At 39.1% G+C, this 18,132-nt stretch overlaps 1 protein-coding gene across 5 annotated transcripts in view; it reads left to right on the top strand.

Annotated features, from left to right (window-relative positions):
• The window catches only part of kiaa1549lb (KIAA1549-like b), a 164,963-nt gene that overhangs the window by 112,087 nt on the left and 34,744 nt on the right, over nucleotides 1-18,132 (top strand). For all 5 annotated transcript variants that reach the window (XM_062026723.1, XM_062026737.1, XM_062026731.1 and 2 more), the window contains 3 exons: nucleotides 4,262-4,321; nucleotides 6,478-6,629; nucleotides 9,784-9,955. In XM_062026723.1, coding sequence (XP_061882707.1) covers nucleotides 4,262-4,321; nucleotides 6,478-6,629; nucleotides 9,784-9,955 — 384 coding nt within the window. The remainder of the gene's footprint in view (nucleotides 1-4,261; nucleotides 4,322-6,477; nucleotides 6,630-9,783; nucleotides 9,956-18,132) is intronic.

Genomic DNA, 18,132 nt, shown 5'->3' on the forward strand with positions numbered 1-18,132 from the left:
GGACAAATTTCACCACACCTAGTGTGTGTGTGACAATCATTGGTACTTTAACTTTTTAACTTTAATATATGTATATATATATATATATATATATATATATATATATATATATATGTATATATATAAAAAAAAAAATTAAAAAAAAAAAATATATATATATATATATATATATAAAAAAAAAAAAAATATATATATATATATATATATATATATATATATATATATATATACATATATATATATATATATATACATATATATATATATATATATATATATATATATATATATATATATATATATATATATATATATATATATATATATATATATATATATATATATATATATGTATGTAAGTTGAAAAATAAAAATAAAGCTAACGTAGATCCATGCTGATGTGCATGTCCGTTTTACTTAACAGCCATAAAAAGATTAAAACCTTCCCAAATATATTACACTATATATATATATCCATTCATACTTTATATTATTTTATTTTCCCGTAAAAAAAAATCCCATTTTAAAGGTGTTTTGTAGTAGGAGAGACTTCCTTATTCAATTACTGATTCCGGTCAACTTCCTTTGTTTTCAGTTTATCGAACTGTGCATGCAAGTGACATAAAGGCCACATTTGGGCCACATTGGGGCCTGTGTGCGTTTGTACTGGAGTCTGATAAATATCACCTTTTACTTGCAGTGCAAACAGTCATCTGAAAAAAAAAGATTTTGAAAAAATCTAATTTGGAGTGTAAACATTGTCATAATTTTTCAGTCAAAAAAGTGTGATATATCTTTTTGGGATATCTTGGCCTTAGTGGAGGTCAGCCATTCTTTTAAAAATTGTTGTCATTATTGATTGTTTTGCCAAATTCCTGCTTAAATATTATTAATAAATAGTTATAATAATTTTCCGAATACAAATAAAAGAATATACCTGAATGATTTGTATGCATTCTGACAAAGCCAACATTGTCCAAATTGACTTTTTTTTTTTAACATACCGTACATCCAAATGTCAGTCCAAGATACAGCAAGCTCCTTTTTTTAGTGCTACCTTTGGCCCCGAATCTGTGGAATGCTGAATTCCTTTTCCCCAGCCACCATTCCTGTGGCGTCCCTACCATCATGCCTGAGTGTACATATGAGTCTGCTTTCACAGACCAGTGATGCAGTGGTCCCACAAACACTGCAGCAGCAGCCTGCAGCACAGCAGCTCAATCAGGCAGGAAATAGATGTAAAAAGGAACACAGTGGCATCGACCAGAGCTCAGGCAGCTGAACGCTCTCCTTGCTGCTGTGCTTGTCTGTCATGCAGCCAGCTCAGATTTGTACCGCGCAAAATCAGATATTCTACGCCTTTTAATCAGATTACAATGATTTATTTTGCAACAAACAGAATGTAAATTGTAGGAATGGCTCATGAATCATTGGTTTGTCGTCTTAATGTATTTGTTTTTGCGGCCGACAGCCCATTTGTTCACACACAGTTTGAAATGTTGTCATAGGCTCACAGACAAGAGTCCATTATGAGAAAATAAACAATGGTGCAATAGTATTAGCTTTCACTTGGTTTGAGTGTTGTGGTTTGGTTCTAAATAAACTTATATATACCGGCCAATTACAAATGTTTGAACACTACAAAAATAACATGCTAGACTAACTGCTTTGCATTTTGTATCATTTAATTTAATTAGTAATTTTAATGTTTTAAACTAGTGTTTCTAAACCACACATTAGAAGGCCGCCAAAAAAGATTTGTTTCTCAGCTGTGGTCATACTTGCCAACCTTGAGACCTCCGAATTCGGGAGATGGGGGGTGGGGGTGGGTGGGGGGGGGGGGGGTGTGGTGGTGGTGGTGGGGGGTGTATATTGTAGCGTCCCGGAAGAGTTAGTGCTGCAAGGGGTTCTGGGTATTTGTTCTGTTGTGTTTATGTTGTGTTACGGTGCGGATGTTCTCCCGAAATGTGTTTGTCATTCTTATTTGGTGTGGGTTCCCAGTGTGGCGCATATTTGTAACAGTGTTAAAGTTGTTTATATGGCCACCCTCAGTGTAACCTGTATGGCTGTTGATCAAGTATGCGTTGCATTCACGTGTGTGTGTGTGTAAAAGCCGCATATGTTATGTGACTGGGCCGGCACGCTGTTTGTATGGAGTAAAAGCGGACGTGACGACAGGTTGTAGAAGACGCTAAAGGCAGTATCTTTAAGACACGCCCCCAATATTGTTGTCCAGGTGGAAATCGGGAGAAATTCGGGAGAATTGTTGCCCCGGAAGATTTTCGGGAGGGGCACTGAAATTTGGGAGTCTCCCGGGAAAATCGGGAGGGTTGGCAAGTATGGCTGTGGTCCATATGGGCCGCAGCAGTACTCGGTTGCAGTACACTTTTTCAACACTTGTGGCAGTAATGACAATATGAAACAAACAGAAGAAGTTTGGAGCTAAAGTCATAGACGTTTCTTAAGCGCAAAAATTATGAAGCTGTATTTTCATTTGCACTTTAATTTTATTGACAGTTTTTATTATAAAAACATGTTCATTAATAAATTACTGTATTCTATCACAATATACTTGTATATACATATCAGTTATTTATGAGTTCCTTCTTATGCAGTATATTTGGTTGATACTTATTTTTCTAATCAGCCTTAACTAAGCCCAAGGTTTGCATGTTAAATAAATAATAATCTTTCTGATTAACACATGATTTCATATTATTGACATGAGACCTCAGATGTTTTGGTCGGATCTTAGGGGTTCACTGTCACATTTGCTACGCCAACTAATGGTGAGGATGCTCGTAACTCCAATTTTTGCTTGCAACCTAAAGCATAACAATTATCCGAAAGACAGATCTTATCTCAAAACATTCTTCGGTTTTTGGCACCCTGAAGTTGAGGTAGCTCTGTAGTACTGTACTGTATACAGTGCATCCGGAAAGTAGTCACAGCGCTTCACTTTTTCCACATTTTGTTATGTTACAGCCATATTTGAAAATGGAATAAATTCACTTTTGTCCTCAAAATTCTACAAACAATACCCCATATTGACGATGTGATTATTATTATTATTTTTTTTGCAAATTTATTTAAAAAAATAAAATAAAATAAAAAACATTTACATAAGTATACACAGACTTTGCTCAATACTTTGTTGATGCACTTTCAATGTACAGAGCCACCCTGGATAAAAAACAATGCTTCCCATCCATTCTGATGGAGCTTGAGAGGCAAACCTGCCCAAAGATAGGTGTGCCAAGCTTGTGGCATTATATTAAAAAAGATTTGAGGCTGTAATTGCTGCAAAAAGGTTGATCCTCAAGGTATTAAGCAAAGGCAGCAAATACCTATATACATGTTATATTTTAGTTTTTCAGGTTTATTTAATTTTCGTAAATAAATAAAACAACCTTTTCACATTTTCACTATGAGGTATTGTTTGTAGAATTTTGAGGACAAAAATGAATTTATTTTATTTTGGAATGAGGCTGTAATATAACAAAATATGGAAAAATACACTATAGATATTAATGTTATATATGGTTTTGATTTAATATACAGTGAAGTTGAAAAAAGGAAGACAATTGCAATGCTGATGAAAAATACTTAAACTAAACTTATTTCCGGTATTTTAGTTCAAGTGGGAGAAGTTGAATGATGGAGACCACACAGTGTCAGTGACCTACTGTTTAGCATGTTGGCCACACAATCAGGGTATTCTGTGTGCAGAATGGGTTTCTCTGTGGACATTGGCTTCTTCCAAATTCCAAAAAAATGCATAATCTGTTAATTGGAGACTTGAACTTGTCCATAGTGTCACAGTTGTGTTAGTCTGGAACCCCAGAATGCAACAATAGCAGGCAAGTGCAGGTAAGAATCCCTCATTATTAGGGAACATCGGGTAACACAGAAACCAAGACGTACAGCTGGAAAGTGCACAAACAGAAAGGAGGAGTGGTGGCAAACTGAGGCAAACAGGGAGGTAGAACGGAAAATAGGCACGCTGGACAAAATATAATACAAAATAAAATATAATATAAATATAAATAAATATAATACAAAATAAAATAAACTAATACTAACGGTCATGTGAAATCATGACACATACATGTGAATGTTTGTTGGTATATACAGGTATGTGTAGTTGACTGGTGTCTGAAGTCAGCTGGAAAACGCTCCAGCTTACCTGAGACCCTAATGAGGGAGGACAAGTGCTATAGAAAATGGATGGGCGTTAAATGATCATTGTTGTTCTTTCCAGCGCTGCAATACCACAATCTGAACACCTCTATTGCCACCAGAGACTTTTGGGTTATCACAGGTAAGAATCATTTGCTACTGTGTATTATTGTAGTTTTTAGTATAGCTTTTAAACATATGAATTAATTAGAGGTTTTGAGAATGAATTCTATAAACTGTACACCATAGCTGTGTGGTGTGGTCTGAAATAATTTTAAATAATTTGAATGTAGGTGTTACATTCGGTGTATAATTTTGTAATTTATGCATTGTAACTTTTAATGAATCATAGGCCTCTATGCACAGGCACTTATACTTTCCAGCCTACACATTTTATAAACAAACATATGCATAGCTCACCTTTTGAATAGGTGATTGTGAGAAGAGGTGTGTAGATGTGTGTACATGTACATTAGCTGCTTTGTGTTGTACTGTTTTCTACGTGAATATATGTGGTTTTATAAGGCGCCATTTTGTTTTTAGTAGTTGTGTCAATTGTTTTCTCCCATGTATACTGTGCAGTAGGGAAGGGGATATGGTTAATCATTTTGCAAAGCAGTCTGCTGAAAACGATGGAAAGCGCCACTCTACTGCCATCTGCCGACCGAAGTGGATAGGTCACCCCCAATAGGTCACGTTTCATGTTTCAGGTCATATGAACCCTCTTCTTACTGTATCAAATTAAGGACTACAATGGGTAAGGTTGCATTTTTGCCTCATTCCTGTGAGAATCCTGTGTGTGACAGAAACATTAAGGAGTGGGACTTTCCAAGACTACCTGTAGTGTGCTCAAACAACTGCTAGGTAGCATCTGTGAGCAAATAATACTGTATCGTCTCTTTCTCTTTCAGACTTATCAGGCCTTTTCGGGTCGGTAGTGCATCTCATTCTCTACGCATTTTTCACTCAGGCTTTAAGTGAGGGATGAGGCAAAAACTAACCCAGACCCACTGTATGGATGGATATTCTCTGAAGCCAAATCTGGCGCACCTAATGTAAAGTATCATGCACACTGTCCATAAACAAAACAAACAAACAAAACATATGTATTCAGTTGTTCTGTATTTATCTTAATTGTATGTTTGCAATGATATGCAGAAACATGTGCACGCCATAGCAGAAGTGTTGAACACATATAGCAATGTGTACTGGACATTGCAATTGTGGTACATTGAACCTTTCAGATGAGAATGCTCGTCTCTGAGCTCTGCACTTCCTGTGATGGAGGCTGTCACGCCAAATTTCTTCCCCCTACAAAAACCTTCCCCCTCCCATTTACTTCCGGGGTCATTTCTTCTTACGTCATTTCCTCTTACTTACGTCATTTCCTCTTACGTCATTGACAGCGATCGAAATTAACCCTGAAGTAGTGTTGACCCGTGGAAAACGAATCAAAAATCGTTTAATTCTCCGTCCTGTACGGTAGTCAAATGTGCAATGAGTATTTGTTCACATATGCATTCCCAAAGTAAGACAATTTATGGGAAACATGAGTGCTGACGTAAAAACAACGAATGAAACTAAAAAAATTTAAGTTCACATAAATGTCATTTTAATTTAGTTCACTTACACAGAGAACTAAAAAAAACTGAATTTAACGAATACATTTAGTTGTAATAAAGTTTGATAATGTTGATTGATAATGAATTCACTTATTGTACACGGTTATTCATTTCCGCATATGTCCACGAGTCAAATGTGCAGTCAGGAATATCCTCAAGTTAATTTGTCCGATTAATACTTGTCCGATTAATACAGACGTTTTGTTAACGCTATATTATAAAAAAATTAAAAAAATTAAAAAAACAAGTATCCTTCCAGCGACGGGCAGTCAAAGCCGAAGTGCTATCGTAAGAGGAAATGACGTAAGAGGAAATGACCCCGGAAGTAAATTGGGGGGGGGGGGGGGGGGGGGGGTGTTTTTGTAGGGGAAGAATTTTGGCGTGACAAGGCCAAGCCTGTTCAAGGTCTTCTCAGTGACAACAGCATTTAGTGAAACTCAACGAAATATGGTCTTTGACCTGGAATAAACTGGAGCGTTAAACTACATGGGATGATTATTGATCAGAAAAGGCGTGTGCTCAGTCTGACTTTTGTTGTACATCGACCTTGGTAGAACTTGAAATGAAAACCATGCAAATGATGCAAGTTTTGCATTACAAACATATCTAGTTCCACATTCTAACCACCCACCGCCTCCCGTCCCTTCTGTTATGTCCTCCTCCCCACCCCCTATAGTAATCCAGGATGTGGATAACGACAGCCTGGAGGGACTGCACCAAAGCTTTGCCAGTTTGATGGAGCAGCGACTTGCAGAGTTGTTTGTGTTGGCAGGCCAGCAAGGCACTCGATTCAGACGAGCGACTGCTGTAGGCAGCTACACTGTCCAGGTATGATGGACTCGTCCACAGGGATAGGGAAGGATGGGGGGTATCTGTCATTAATAGATACACAGAGGCAAACAATAACATGTGGTGATGCAAGGCATGACTAATAAAATATTGGGTAACACTTTAGTATGGGGAACATATTCACCATTAATTAGTTGCTTATTAACATGCTAATTACTAACATATTGGCTCTTAATTAGTCATTATTAAGTACTTATTAATGCCTTATTCTGCATGGCCCTAACCCTAACCCCAACACCAACACCAACCCTAACCAAATAACTCTAAATTAAGTCTTTGTTACTTACAATATGTTCCCCTAGTGTCCAAATTAAACTTAATTAAGTCTTTGTTACTTAAAATAGGTTCCCCATACTAAAGTGTTACCAAATATTGTATTATGATTTACTCATTACAATTATTTACACTGCATCTTAACCTTGTGGAGTTATGTTCACTGTTTGTGATACGATTTCCACATCTCAGTCAGCATATATTTCTTCACTTTCTTTGGCTTGAGTTTAGTCCAGTGGTGTCTTAACCATTTTTTTTTTTTTTTACCATAACAAAAAGTCAAAGTATGCAAGGGCCATTTCGATATTTTTCACAGATGCATTTATTACATATAGACAGATTACATATATTTAAAGACACCACTTTTAGTGTAATCTTTGTGTTATTGGTGACAAAATGTACTATCATTGGGTATTACAGGGGTGTCCAAAGTGCAGCTAGGGTCCACTTGCGGGCCAAAGCTCAAGTTGTGTTGGCCCGCGACATATTTTAGTAAAAAAACAACAGTATAAATGTAAGAAAAAACGAGCAAAAAGACATAATGTAACAAAAAAAAAAGCTGCAATGTTGATACTAATAACTAAAATATTACAAGACTAAAGTTAAAGTACCAATGATTGTCACACACACACTAGGTGTGGTGAGATTATCCTCTGCATTTGACCCATCACCCTCACACCCAGGGAGGTGAGGGGAGCAGTGAGCAGCAGCGGTGGACACGCCCGGGAATCATTTTTGGTGATTTAACCCCCAATTACGATGCAGGTGGAGGCACCCTTGGTGTCCTGGGTTGTTGATTACCTGACTGACAGACCACAGTACGTGCGACTGCAGGACTGTGTGTCTGACAGGCTGGTCAGCAACACCGGGGCCCCGCAGGGCACAGTCCTCTCCCCCTTCCTCTTCCCCATCTACACCACCGATTTCCACTATCACTCAGAGTCCTGCCACCTTCAGAAGTTTTCTGATGACTCTGCGATAGTGGGGTGTATTGAGGATGATGACGATGAGGAATACAGAGCACTGGTGGAGGACTTTGTCACATGGTGTGGAAAGAACCACCTCCAGCTTAATGTGAGGAAGACAAAGGAGTTGGTGGTGGACCTGGGAAGGAGGAGGAGTACTCCGGCGACCCCTGTTTCCATCAGGGGGGTCGATGTGGACATGGTTGAGGATTATAAATACCTCGGAGTACACATCGACAACAAGCTGAATGGGTCAAAACACGCTGAGGCACTCTGCAAGAAGGGACATAGCAGCCTCTTTTTCCTCAGGAGGCTAGGATCCTTTAACGTCTGTACAAAGATGATGAAGATGTTCTACGAGTCGGTGGTGGCGGGAGCCTTATTGTACGCCGTGGTCTGCTGGGGCAGCGGACTGAGAGCGAGGGACACAAACAGACTGGAAAAGTTGGTAGAGAAGGCCAATAACGTGGTGGGAGTGGAGCTAGACTCTCTGTCGGTGGTGTCAGAGAGGAAAAGTCTAGCAAAACTCATAGCCATTATGGACAACACCTCCCACCCACTACACTCGGACCTTGCAGAGAGAATGAGCACGTTCAGTGGAAGGCTCAGACTCCCAAAATGCAACACGGAACGACACAGGAGGTCCTTCATACCGACAGCCATCAGAGTGTATAATGCATATGTTCCTTGACTGCACTTAAATGTAGAATACACTACCGTTGTCCTTATTTTTAATGAAGATAACTTTCAACTAGTCTTAACTTTAAAGAAATACACTCTATACATTGCTAATGTGGTAAATGACTATTCTAGCTGCAAATGTCTGGTTTTTAGTGCAATATCTACATAGGTGTATAGAGGCCCATTTCCAGAAACTATCACTCCAGTGTTCTAATGGTACAACGTGTTTGCTCATTGGCTCAGAAGGCTAATTGATGATTAGAAAACCCTTGTGCAATCATGTTCACACATCTGAAAACAGTTTAGCTAGTTACAGAAGCTACAAAACTGACCTTCCTTTGAGCAGATTGAGTTTCTGGAGCATCACATTTGTGGGGTCAATTAAACGCTCAAAATGGCCAGAAAAAGAGAACTTTCATCTGAAACTCGACAGTCTATTCTTGTTCTTAGAAATAAAGGCTATTCCACAAAATTGTTTGGGTGACCCAAAACTTTTGAACGGTAGTGTATATGTAGAATATATGTATATTATTTATATATTATATACAGTATATAATATATTATATATATATTATATTATTTATTATCATTACTGTCTATAGTGAGCGAACTGTGGTGCTGAATTTCCCCCAGGGATCAATAAAGTACTTTCTATTCTATTCTATTATATTCTATTATATTGTAATTCCAACCCTTGATGCTGAGTGCCAAGCAGGGAGGTAATGGGTCCCCTTTTTATAGTCTTTGGTATGACTCGGCCGGGGTTTGAACTCACGACCTACCGGTGTCAGTGAGATGACACTATGGTTTAAAATATAATGTCTGTTTGTCGCATTTTTTTTACAATATAAAAAAATATATCAAAATGTCCCCAAAATACTTAAAACTTTCATATTGTGTATTGCATTTTCTGCTTTTTTCTCATTACATTACATCTTATTTGCTCTTTTTCCTTACTGTTTTTTTCCCGACAATATGTCGCGGGCCAACACAACTTGAGCTGTGGGCTGTAAATGGCCCCCGGGTCGCACTTTAGACACCCCTGGTTTAGTCCTACTGTCCTGCACTGACACTGATGGATGTACGTATGTGGTGAAGTAAAGGGTGTACATCACCCTCCAGCTTCTAATAAACACTGTATTGCCATATGTGGCTAAGCTTTTAGTGTTTTCTTTCATTTTATAGTAGACAACTTCTGTTTTTTTTTTGGTCAGATGGTGAGTATGAGAAGGGTGTCAGGATTGAAGAACCCAGCAGAGATGACGTACTACGTGCAGCACAATGGCATTCCTTTGGCGGGCACGTCAGCTGCCAAGGTCCTCAACACGGTGGATTCTCAGACCATGGCGCTCACCTTGGGCTACTTTGTTCAGCTGCAAGCAGAACGTGAGCACCAGCATCCTTTTATGTGTTGGACAAGTGGAGGTTGACGAAGTGACAACCTCCGTAGACATGCCAGGTTTAGAAAGAAACGCTGCTGTAGAAGCTTTGTACTCTCTAATCTCTCCCAAACGCTCCCGGCAGGACTTGAGTTCTCTCAGGCTGGAGAGCGGCTTGGTGAAGAGTGCAAGAGGGAGACAGTCGAGGGAGTTAAGAGCTTGCACCATCTTCTCATTCATAGAGAAGGTTGTTGCCCACAGTAGAGTCTACATTAACATGTGCTAAATGTGAAGGCTTTTAGCTGCATCTGCATAACAGGAAAGAGTAGATTATGATCTACTAAAGGTTAGAGTGTATTAACACACGTACAAACTTGATAGAGCATGCCAAGCTGAGCTACTAAGCTCTCTTAAATGAGCAAAATGGAGAGCGCAATCCCTTCAGCGTGTCTGCATTTTAGAATATATGTTTATTATCAGAACGCCCACAATAGTAGTAGGAGGAGATGCAAATATTGTCATTTCGCGCTCGCAATGTAATTTATTAAGACTGCAATTGTTCTGCATCCGCTGTTTTGCATTTATATTTAGTAGGTTTGAAATTTGCTTGCAAACTGGCACAATTACTGCAGTCAGGAGGCGATCGCTGCAGTCTGACAGACGATGGGGGGAGAGACTCCTTCGTGATCGTGTCGACAATCAACATATTTCTGTCAGAAATAAAAAAATATTATATATACTGTCTGTCTAGCAATTCCATCTTTAAGCTGATAAATGATTTAAGGGGCAGATTCGGAGACAAACAAACACCAAAACATGTTTCTAATGGCATTTGTTTTTCATATATAGACTATACCGTACTTTCCGGGCCATAGAGTATTTGAAACGCACCCACCAAATGTAACTAAACCGTAAGTTGCAGATACACAGTATAACGGTACGAGAGATTTTGGAAATATTTATTTACATACCTAATTGTTTCCAAACGGTGCTTGTAACACGCCAGTAAAACGGCTGATCAAACAAAACACAAGTCATTGTCATGGACCCACTATGTGCGGAGGCTAGCTCTCCTTTCAGCTTAACAGATTCAACAACTCCACTGTAACGTTTTGGTGAATTTACGAATCTGAAAAAGTACAAAAAGAATGCCATTGTAAGTTAATAATACTAACAGAGACACTTGTAAACGTGTTAGCTTATTTGCTAATGCTAACAACGCTAGCTTGATTAAATTACAATAGCACGTACAAGTAAGCACAAAAACACTCCTCCAGACATCACACAGATCAGTTTAGTAAGTATGAATTGTTTTAGTTATATTGTAAAAATGACTAACGTTGCTTGGAGGGATGAATGAAGAATCCTTTTGAGCAAAAACTCTATAGACGAAGAGTAGACGAAACGCAATATATTTCCGGTTCAAGGCACAAAACAGGAAGTATATTTTTAACCCGCAGCACCTGCAGTGAGCAAACTTCAAAACATCATGATCGTTAGCGAAGGAAAATCCATAAATTAATCGCACTGTTTTAAAAGCCGCAGGGTTCAAAGCGAAGGAAAAATGTGGGATTTTTGTCAATATAGCTCCCATATATGAAACAACTTCTTGCAACATGTATTTTCTTGCCTCTTTCCTTCCAGAGCGCCTTCAGAGTTAATGCAGTTGTTGTGCGATCTTCCAGAGTGCACCTTAAAAGTGCTAAAGTTAGGTTCTATTGTCTAGATTGTGATTCTATATTGTTGAAACGGTGGCCGCATGTTCAACATCGCAAAACACCACAGGTTACAGAGCATAATGGACGGAAATGACTGTCTCTGTGGTGACAGCCGGTGTAGTACAAATCCTCATTTAAATAGGGTGGTCTGCACTACTTTTTCACTTGTTATCAATTGTACACACAGTCTTAGTAGATCACACCCACTGATAGAACACACAGGGCTTGATTTATTAAAGGTTTGCATGTACTCAAACACGTGCAAACCATAAATTGCACAAGCAAAGCTGATCTACTAAACGTGTGCAAAGTGGATTGTGGCTGTTAAGTGAGCAGAATAAGTAGAATCCATTTTGGGTCTCTTGTCTTCATTATTATGCAAAATATATGCTGATCATCAAAACGACCACAATACTGGGAGGAGAAAATGCAAATATAATTATGCGGTACGCGCAATGTGATTTATCAACTCTAATCACCGTTTTACGAGCACTAGGATGTGTAACTGACACAGTTCCACATGACTGCAGGATCAGTGCTCGCGCTGCACAGGCAGATGATAGACAGACGAGAATCCTCCATCCTACAAGAGTGTGTCATTATTTTGGCCAGAAATAGAAATATTAGACATATCGTCTTTTTAGCAATTTCATTTGATAATTTTATTGCTGCTGGATGACTTTTGGGGCTGATTAAAATTAATTCAATTGATGTGTTTTGTGGACAGCACGGTGGGAGAGGGGTTAGTGCAGGGGTGGGCAATTAATTTTTACCGGGGGCCGCATGAGCAACCCGAGCACTGCTGGAGGGCCACATCGACAATATTTCAATTCAATTTTGCTCAATATTATTTTTGATGTATACCGTAAGATAAATAATAATAATAATAATAATAATAATAATTAATAATAATAGTAATACTTCAACATAGTGTGTTAACAGCATTCCATGACTAATATAAATAAATTAACATTAATAATAAATGACAGTAAAATAAGCACACGTATGACTGAGGAGTCATAGTGTAACTTTGTGTGGTGTTTGAGTTGTCCGACTTTTTGTGTGGCCACAAACGCACCAGTGGTTTAGTCGTATGCGTGTTGGTGACAGATGACAAGTTGGTTTTGGCCTGGTTTGTACGGCAGAAAATGACTAGTTTTTCGAGATAGAAGTGTTTTACTCATGTTTTTGGTGTGGTTATGTCCGAATATAAACAGTTTTGCTCAATAAAGTGATCGATATAATTCCTGTCCTCGAAGCATCTCGATAGACGTTACAATAATTGAACGGTGTTCAATTGAACGGTGTTGACGAAAACCGTTAGGGCCGCTTGTTGTCACTGTCACTCAAAGTTGCATTGCAAAATTACACAGAATAAATGTGTTTATTTTGTTTGGAATTCAGATGCGATTTGATTTGGTGCGCGGCATATATTTGCTGCGCGCAGCGAACGCTTGAGCAGTGCGCAATTGCGCAGGCACGCACCTTAGAGGGAACGTTGCTTGGCAGTCCATGTCTTGTTGAAAACACGCCATTCTTCATCAACTTTTCTCTTTTTAGCGTCTCGGGTGTAAACCGTGCATCACTTGTCGCTGCATGTGCACCTTCACTCGCAGGTTACACACGGACACACGCCCATAAATAATACTTTTCAAAATAAAAGCAGCACAGTTGTATTGCGCGCACGACATAGATGTTTGTGATTGCAGCTGTTCACATTCACTCACAATCCCGCACACGCATACGTCCACACGGAAGTAATACAAATAACAATTTTCAAAACAAAAGCAGCACCGTTGTATTGCACACTCGACATAGATACTTTTTTAAATTTATTTTGTAATTTATAATTGGCCTCACGCGGGCCGGACAGGGACGCACAAAGGGCCGGATGCGGCCCGCGGGCCGCAGAATGCCCAGGTCTGGGTTAGTGCATCTGCCTCACAATACGAAGGTCCTGAGTTTAATCCCGGGCTCAGGATCTTTCTGTGTGGAGTTTGCATGTCCTCCCTGTGACTGCATGGGTTCCCTCCGGGTACTCCGGCTTCCTCCCACTTCCAAAGACATGCACCTGGGGATAGGTTGATTGGCAACACTAAATTGGCCCTAGTGTGTGAATGTGAGTGTGAATGTTGTCTGTCTATCTGTGTTGGCCCTGTGATGAGGTGGCGACTTGTCCAGGGTGTACCCCGCCTTCCGCCCGATAGTAGCTGAAATAGGCTCCAGCGCCCCTCGCCTCCCTGATGGGAATAAGCGGTAGAAAATGGATGTATGGATGGATGTGTTTGGTGTGTGCTGGCATTTTTATTTTTATGTTGTTCGTTTTTTTATTTAGGACACATATTACCGTAATTTCCGGACTATAAGCCGCTACTTTTTCCCCTCGTTCTGGTCTCTGCGGCTTATACAAGGGTGCGGCTTATTTACGGCCTGTTCTTCTCCGACACCAGCGAAGAGGATTTCGGTGGTTTTAGTACGCAGGAGGAAGACGATGACACAATGATTAAACACTAACTTTTCATATACCGGTAGGCTGGTTATTTTGATAACGTACAGGCGAGCACTTTGTATTACTTTGCACCGTTGTATTATTTGTACTCTACACAAATGCTGTTCGCCATGTCAAAGATGTGAAAGTTTGATTGAATGATTGAAAGATTTATTGTTAATAAATGGGACGCTTTGCGTTCCCAAACAGTCATCTCTGTCCCGACAATCCCCTCCGTGGTATCAGGAACCCCTATATACTTCGGTAATTACACATCAAAACCCTGCGGCTTATAGTCAGGTGCAGCTTATATATGGAGCAATCTGTATTTTCCCCTAAATTTAGCTGGTGCGGCTTATAGTCAGGTGTGGCTTATAGTCCGGAAATTACGGTACTATAATATATCTTGTACTTGAAAATATGTCTTTCATTGTTCATTTTAGTCATTACAGACACACAAAAGCGCTGGTGATGCGATCCACAGCCTCGCGCACTGAATGTGAAAGTGAAAGAAAAGTGTCATTGTGCATATGTTTATGTTGTATAAATTGCGATTCATCTGCGATGAGGTGGCGACTTGTCCAGGGTGTACCCCGCCTTCCGCCCGATTGCAGCTGAGATAGGCTCCAGCGCCCCCCGCGACCCCGAAGGGAATAAGCGGTAGAAAATGCATGGATGGAAATTGCGATTCAAAAAAGTGTTACAGATTATAGATGTGTCCTGCTGGTTCAACACATCGCACACAGGTGAAAAAAATATTGTCTCCATGGTAAAAGCCCAATGCACACAAAATCCTCATTTAAATAAGGCGGTCTGCACCACTTTTTAATTGCACACACAGTGTGAGTAGATCACATGCAACACACCCACTCACAGTACACGCAATTCTATTTTTTGCATACTCTGTTTAGTGTTTGGTATTTAGATCTTAGTAAATCGGGTCCACAATTTTCTAATTTGCACATGCTCTTTAGTACTTATTTGGCATCTGAGTAGATCAGGCCCTATACATTATACAAAGCCCAAAACCAGTGAAGTTGGCACGTTGTGTAAATCGTAAATAAAAACAGAATACAGTGATTTGCAAATCTTCTTCAACTTATATTCAGTTCAATACACTGCCAAGACAATATATTTAATGTTCGAACTGAGAAATAATCATGAATTTTAGAATTTAATGGCAGCAACACATTGCAAAAAAGTTGGCACAGGGGCATTTTTACCACTGTGTTACATGGCCTTTCCTTCTAACAACACTCAATAAACATTTGGGAACTGAGGAGACCATTTTTTTAAGCTTTTCAGATGGAATTCTCTCCCATTCTTGCTTGATGTACAGCTTAAGTTGTTCAACAGTCCGGGGTGTCCGTTGTCGTATTTTACGATTCATAATGTGCCACACATTTTCAATGGGAGACAGGTCTGGACTACAGGCAGGCCAGTCTAGTACCCACACTCTTTTACTACGAAGCCACGCTGTTGTAACATGTGCAGAATGTGGCTTGGCATTGTCTTGCTAAAATAAGCAGGGGCGTCCATGATCACGTTGCTTGGATGGCAACATGTGTTGCTCCAAAACCTGTATGTACCTTTCAGCATTAATGGCGCCTTCAGAGATGTGTAAGTTACCCATGTCTTGGGCACTAATACACCCCCATACCATCACAGATGCTGGCTTTTGAACTTTGCACCTATAACAATCCGGATGGTTCTTTTCGTCTTTGGTCTGGAGTTTCCAAAAACTATTTAAAATGTGGACTCGTCAGATCAAAGAACACTTTTCCACTTTGCATCAGTCCATCTTAGATGAGCTCGGGCCCAGTGAAGCCGGCGGCATTTCTGGGTGTTAATAAATGATAAATGGCTTTCGCTTTGCATAGTATAGTTAAACTTGCACTTACAGATGTAGCGACAAACTGTAGTTACTGACAGTGGTTTTCTGAAGTGTTCCCGAGCCCATGTGGTGATATCCTGTACACCAGTGGTTCTCAAACTTTTTTTGTCATCCCCCACTTTGGACAAGGGGGAGTTTTCAAGGCCCACCTCCCCCAATCGCCCCAACAGAACGCTAATGCCAAGCTTAACATTTTCAAATTTATTGAACATCAAGTAACATCAAGTTGTATACATTCAAACTCAATAACACAAAATAACATCAAGTTCAATAATAAATAAAATAACTGTGCAGCTGTGGTATAACTTGCATCAAGTTCAATAATAAATAAAATAACTTGCATCAAGTTCAATAATAAATAAAACAAAAGTGTTATAATTTGCATCAAGTTCAATAATAAATCAAATACAAGTGTTATAACTTGCATCAAGTTCAATAATAAATCAAATAAAAGTGTTATAACTTGCATCAAGTTCAATAATAAATCAAATAACTTGCATCAAGTTCAATAATAAATAAAATAAAAGTGTTATAACTTGCATCAAGTTCAATAATAAATCAAATAACTTGCATCAAGTTCAATAATAAATCAAATAAAAGGGTTACAACTTGCATCAAGTTCAATAATAAATCAAATAACTTGCATCAAGTTCAATAATAAATCAAATAAAAGTGTTATAACTTGCATCAAGTTCAATAATAAATCAAATAACTTGCATCAATTTCAATAATAAATAAAATACAAGTGTTATAACTTGCATCGAGTTCAATAATAAATCAAATAAATTGCATCAATTTCAATAATAAATAAAATAAAAGTGCCACTTTGCAATCTTTGCAAAAAAAAAAAAAAGGAGGAGCTATGCATTTGGCAAGACAGAGCAAGTGAACATGAGTTTTACAGTAATCCAGCATTAGTGGCTGCAATGAGCCTGTTTTGCACTGCACAGCTTTTCAAATCGGGGTTGCAGGCTTGACACTGCCACTCTTAGCCTGCTACCCATCCGCGCGAAAGTTTGTTCCGCTTAGCCCCGCCCCCATTAGTTACTGTTCCTATGTCTGTCAAACTTTCGCTCCTACCTAGAAATTTAAAGCCTACAGGAAAAATAAGTAATTTACATTTATTTATATAGCGCATTTCACAGACAGAATCACAAAGTGATTTACAGTGTGTATAGAAAATGAAAGTATAGTAAAAAAAAAAAAAAAAAGAATATAATAAAAAAAATTAAAAAAATGTAAGTGAAATTTCCTCCCGTTCCTCGCGCCCCACCTGTCATGTCTCTATTCCCCACCAGTGGGGCGCGCCCCACACTTTGAGAAACGCTGCTGTACACACTGATGTCGCTTTTTGATGCAGTACCGCCTTAGGGATCGAAGGTCACGGGCATTCAAGGTTGGTTTTCGTCTTTGCCGCTTACGTGCAGGGATTTCTCCAGATTCTCTGAACCTTTTGATGATCAAAGTGGTATCCCCTCACCCCATCCTTGTTTGTGAATGACTGAGCATTTCATGGAAGCTGCTTTTATACCCAATCATGGCACCCACCTGTTCCCAATTAGCCGGTTCACCTGTGGGATGTTCCAAATAAGTGTTTGATGAGCATTCCTCAACTTTCTCAGTCTTTTTTGCCACTTGTGCCAGCTTTTTTGAAACACGTTGCAGGCGTCAAATTCCAAATGAGCTAATATTTGCAAAAAATAACAAAGTTTACCAGTTTGAACGTTAAGTATCTTGTCTTTGCAGTCTATTCAATTGAATATAGGTTGAAAAGGAGTTACACATCATTGTATATGAGGTGGCGACTTGTCCAGGGTGTACCCCGCCTTCCGCCCGATTGCTGCTGAGATAGGCTCCAGCACCCCCCGCTACCCCAAAAGGGACAAGCGGCAGAAAATGGATGGATGGATGTATTCTGTTTTATTTACGATTTAGACAACGTGCTAACTTAACTGGTTTTGTGTTTTGTATTATGCACTCACCAAGCACATACAGTAATTACGTCGGTCCCTTTGTCATTTGTATTAAGATTTATGGACTATTATATCGGTTTATGTTTTACTGAACAATATTCGGATTACTAC

The sequence above is a fragment of the Entelurus aequoreus genome, linkage group LG02 (genome assembly GCF_033978785.1).
Source record: "Entelurus aequoreus isolate RoL-2023_Sb linkage group LG02, RoL_Eaeq_v1.1, whole genome shotgun sequence".
Classification (NCBI taxonomy): domain Eukaryota; kingdom Metazoa; phylum Chordata; class Actinopteri; order Syngnathiformes; family Syngnathidae; genus Entelurus; species Entelurus aequoreus.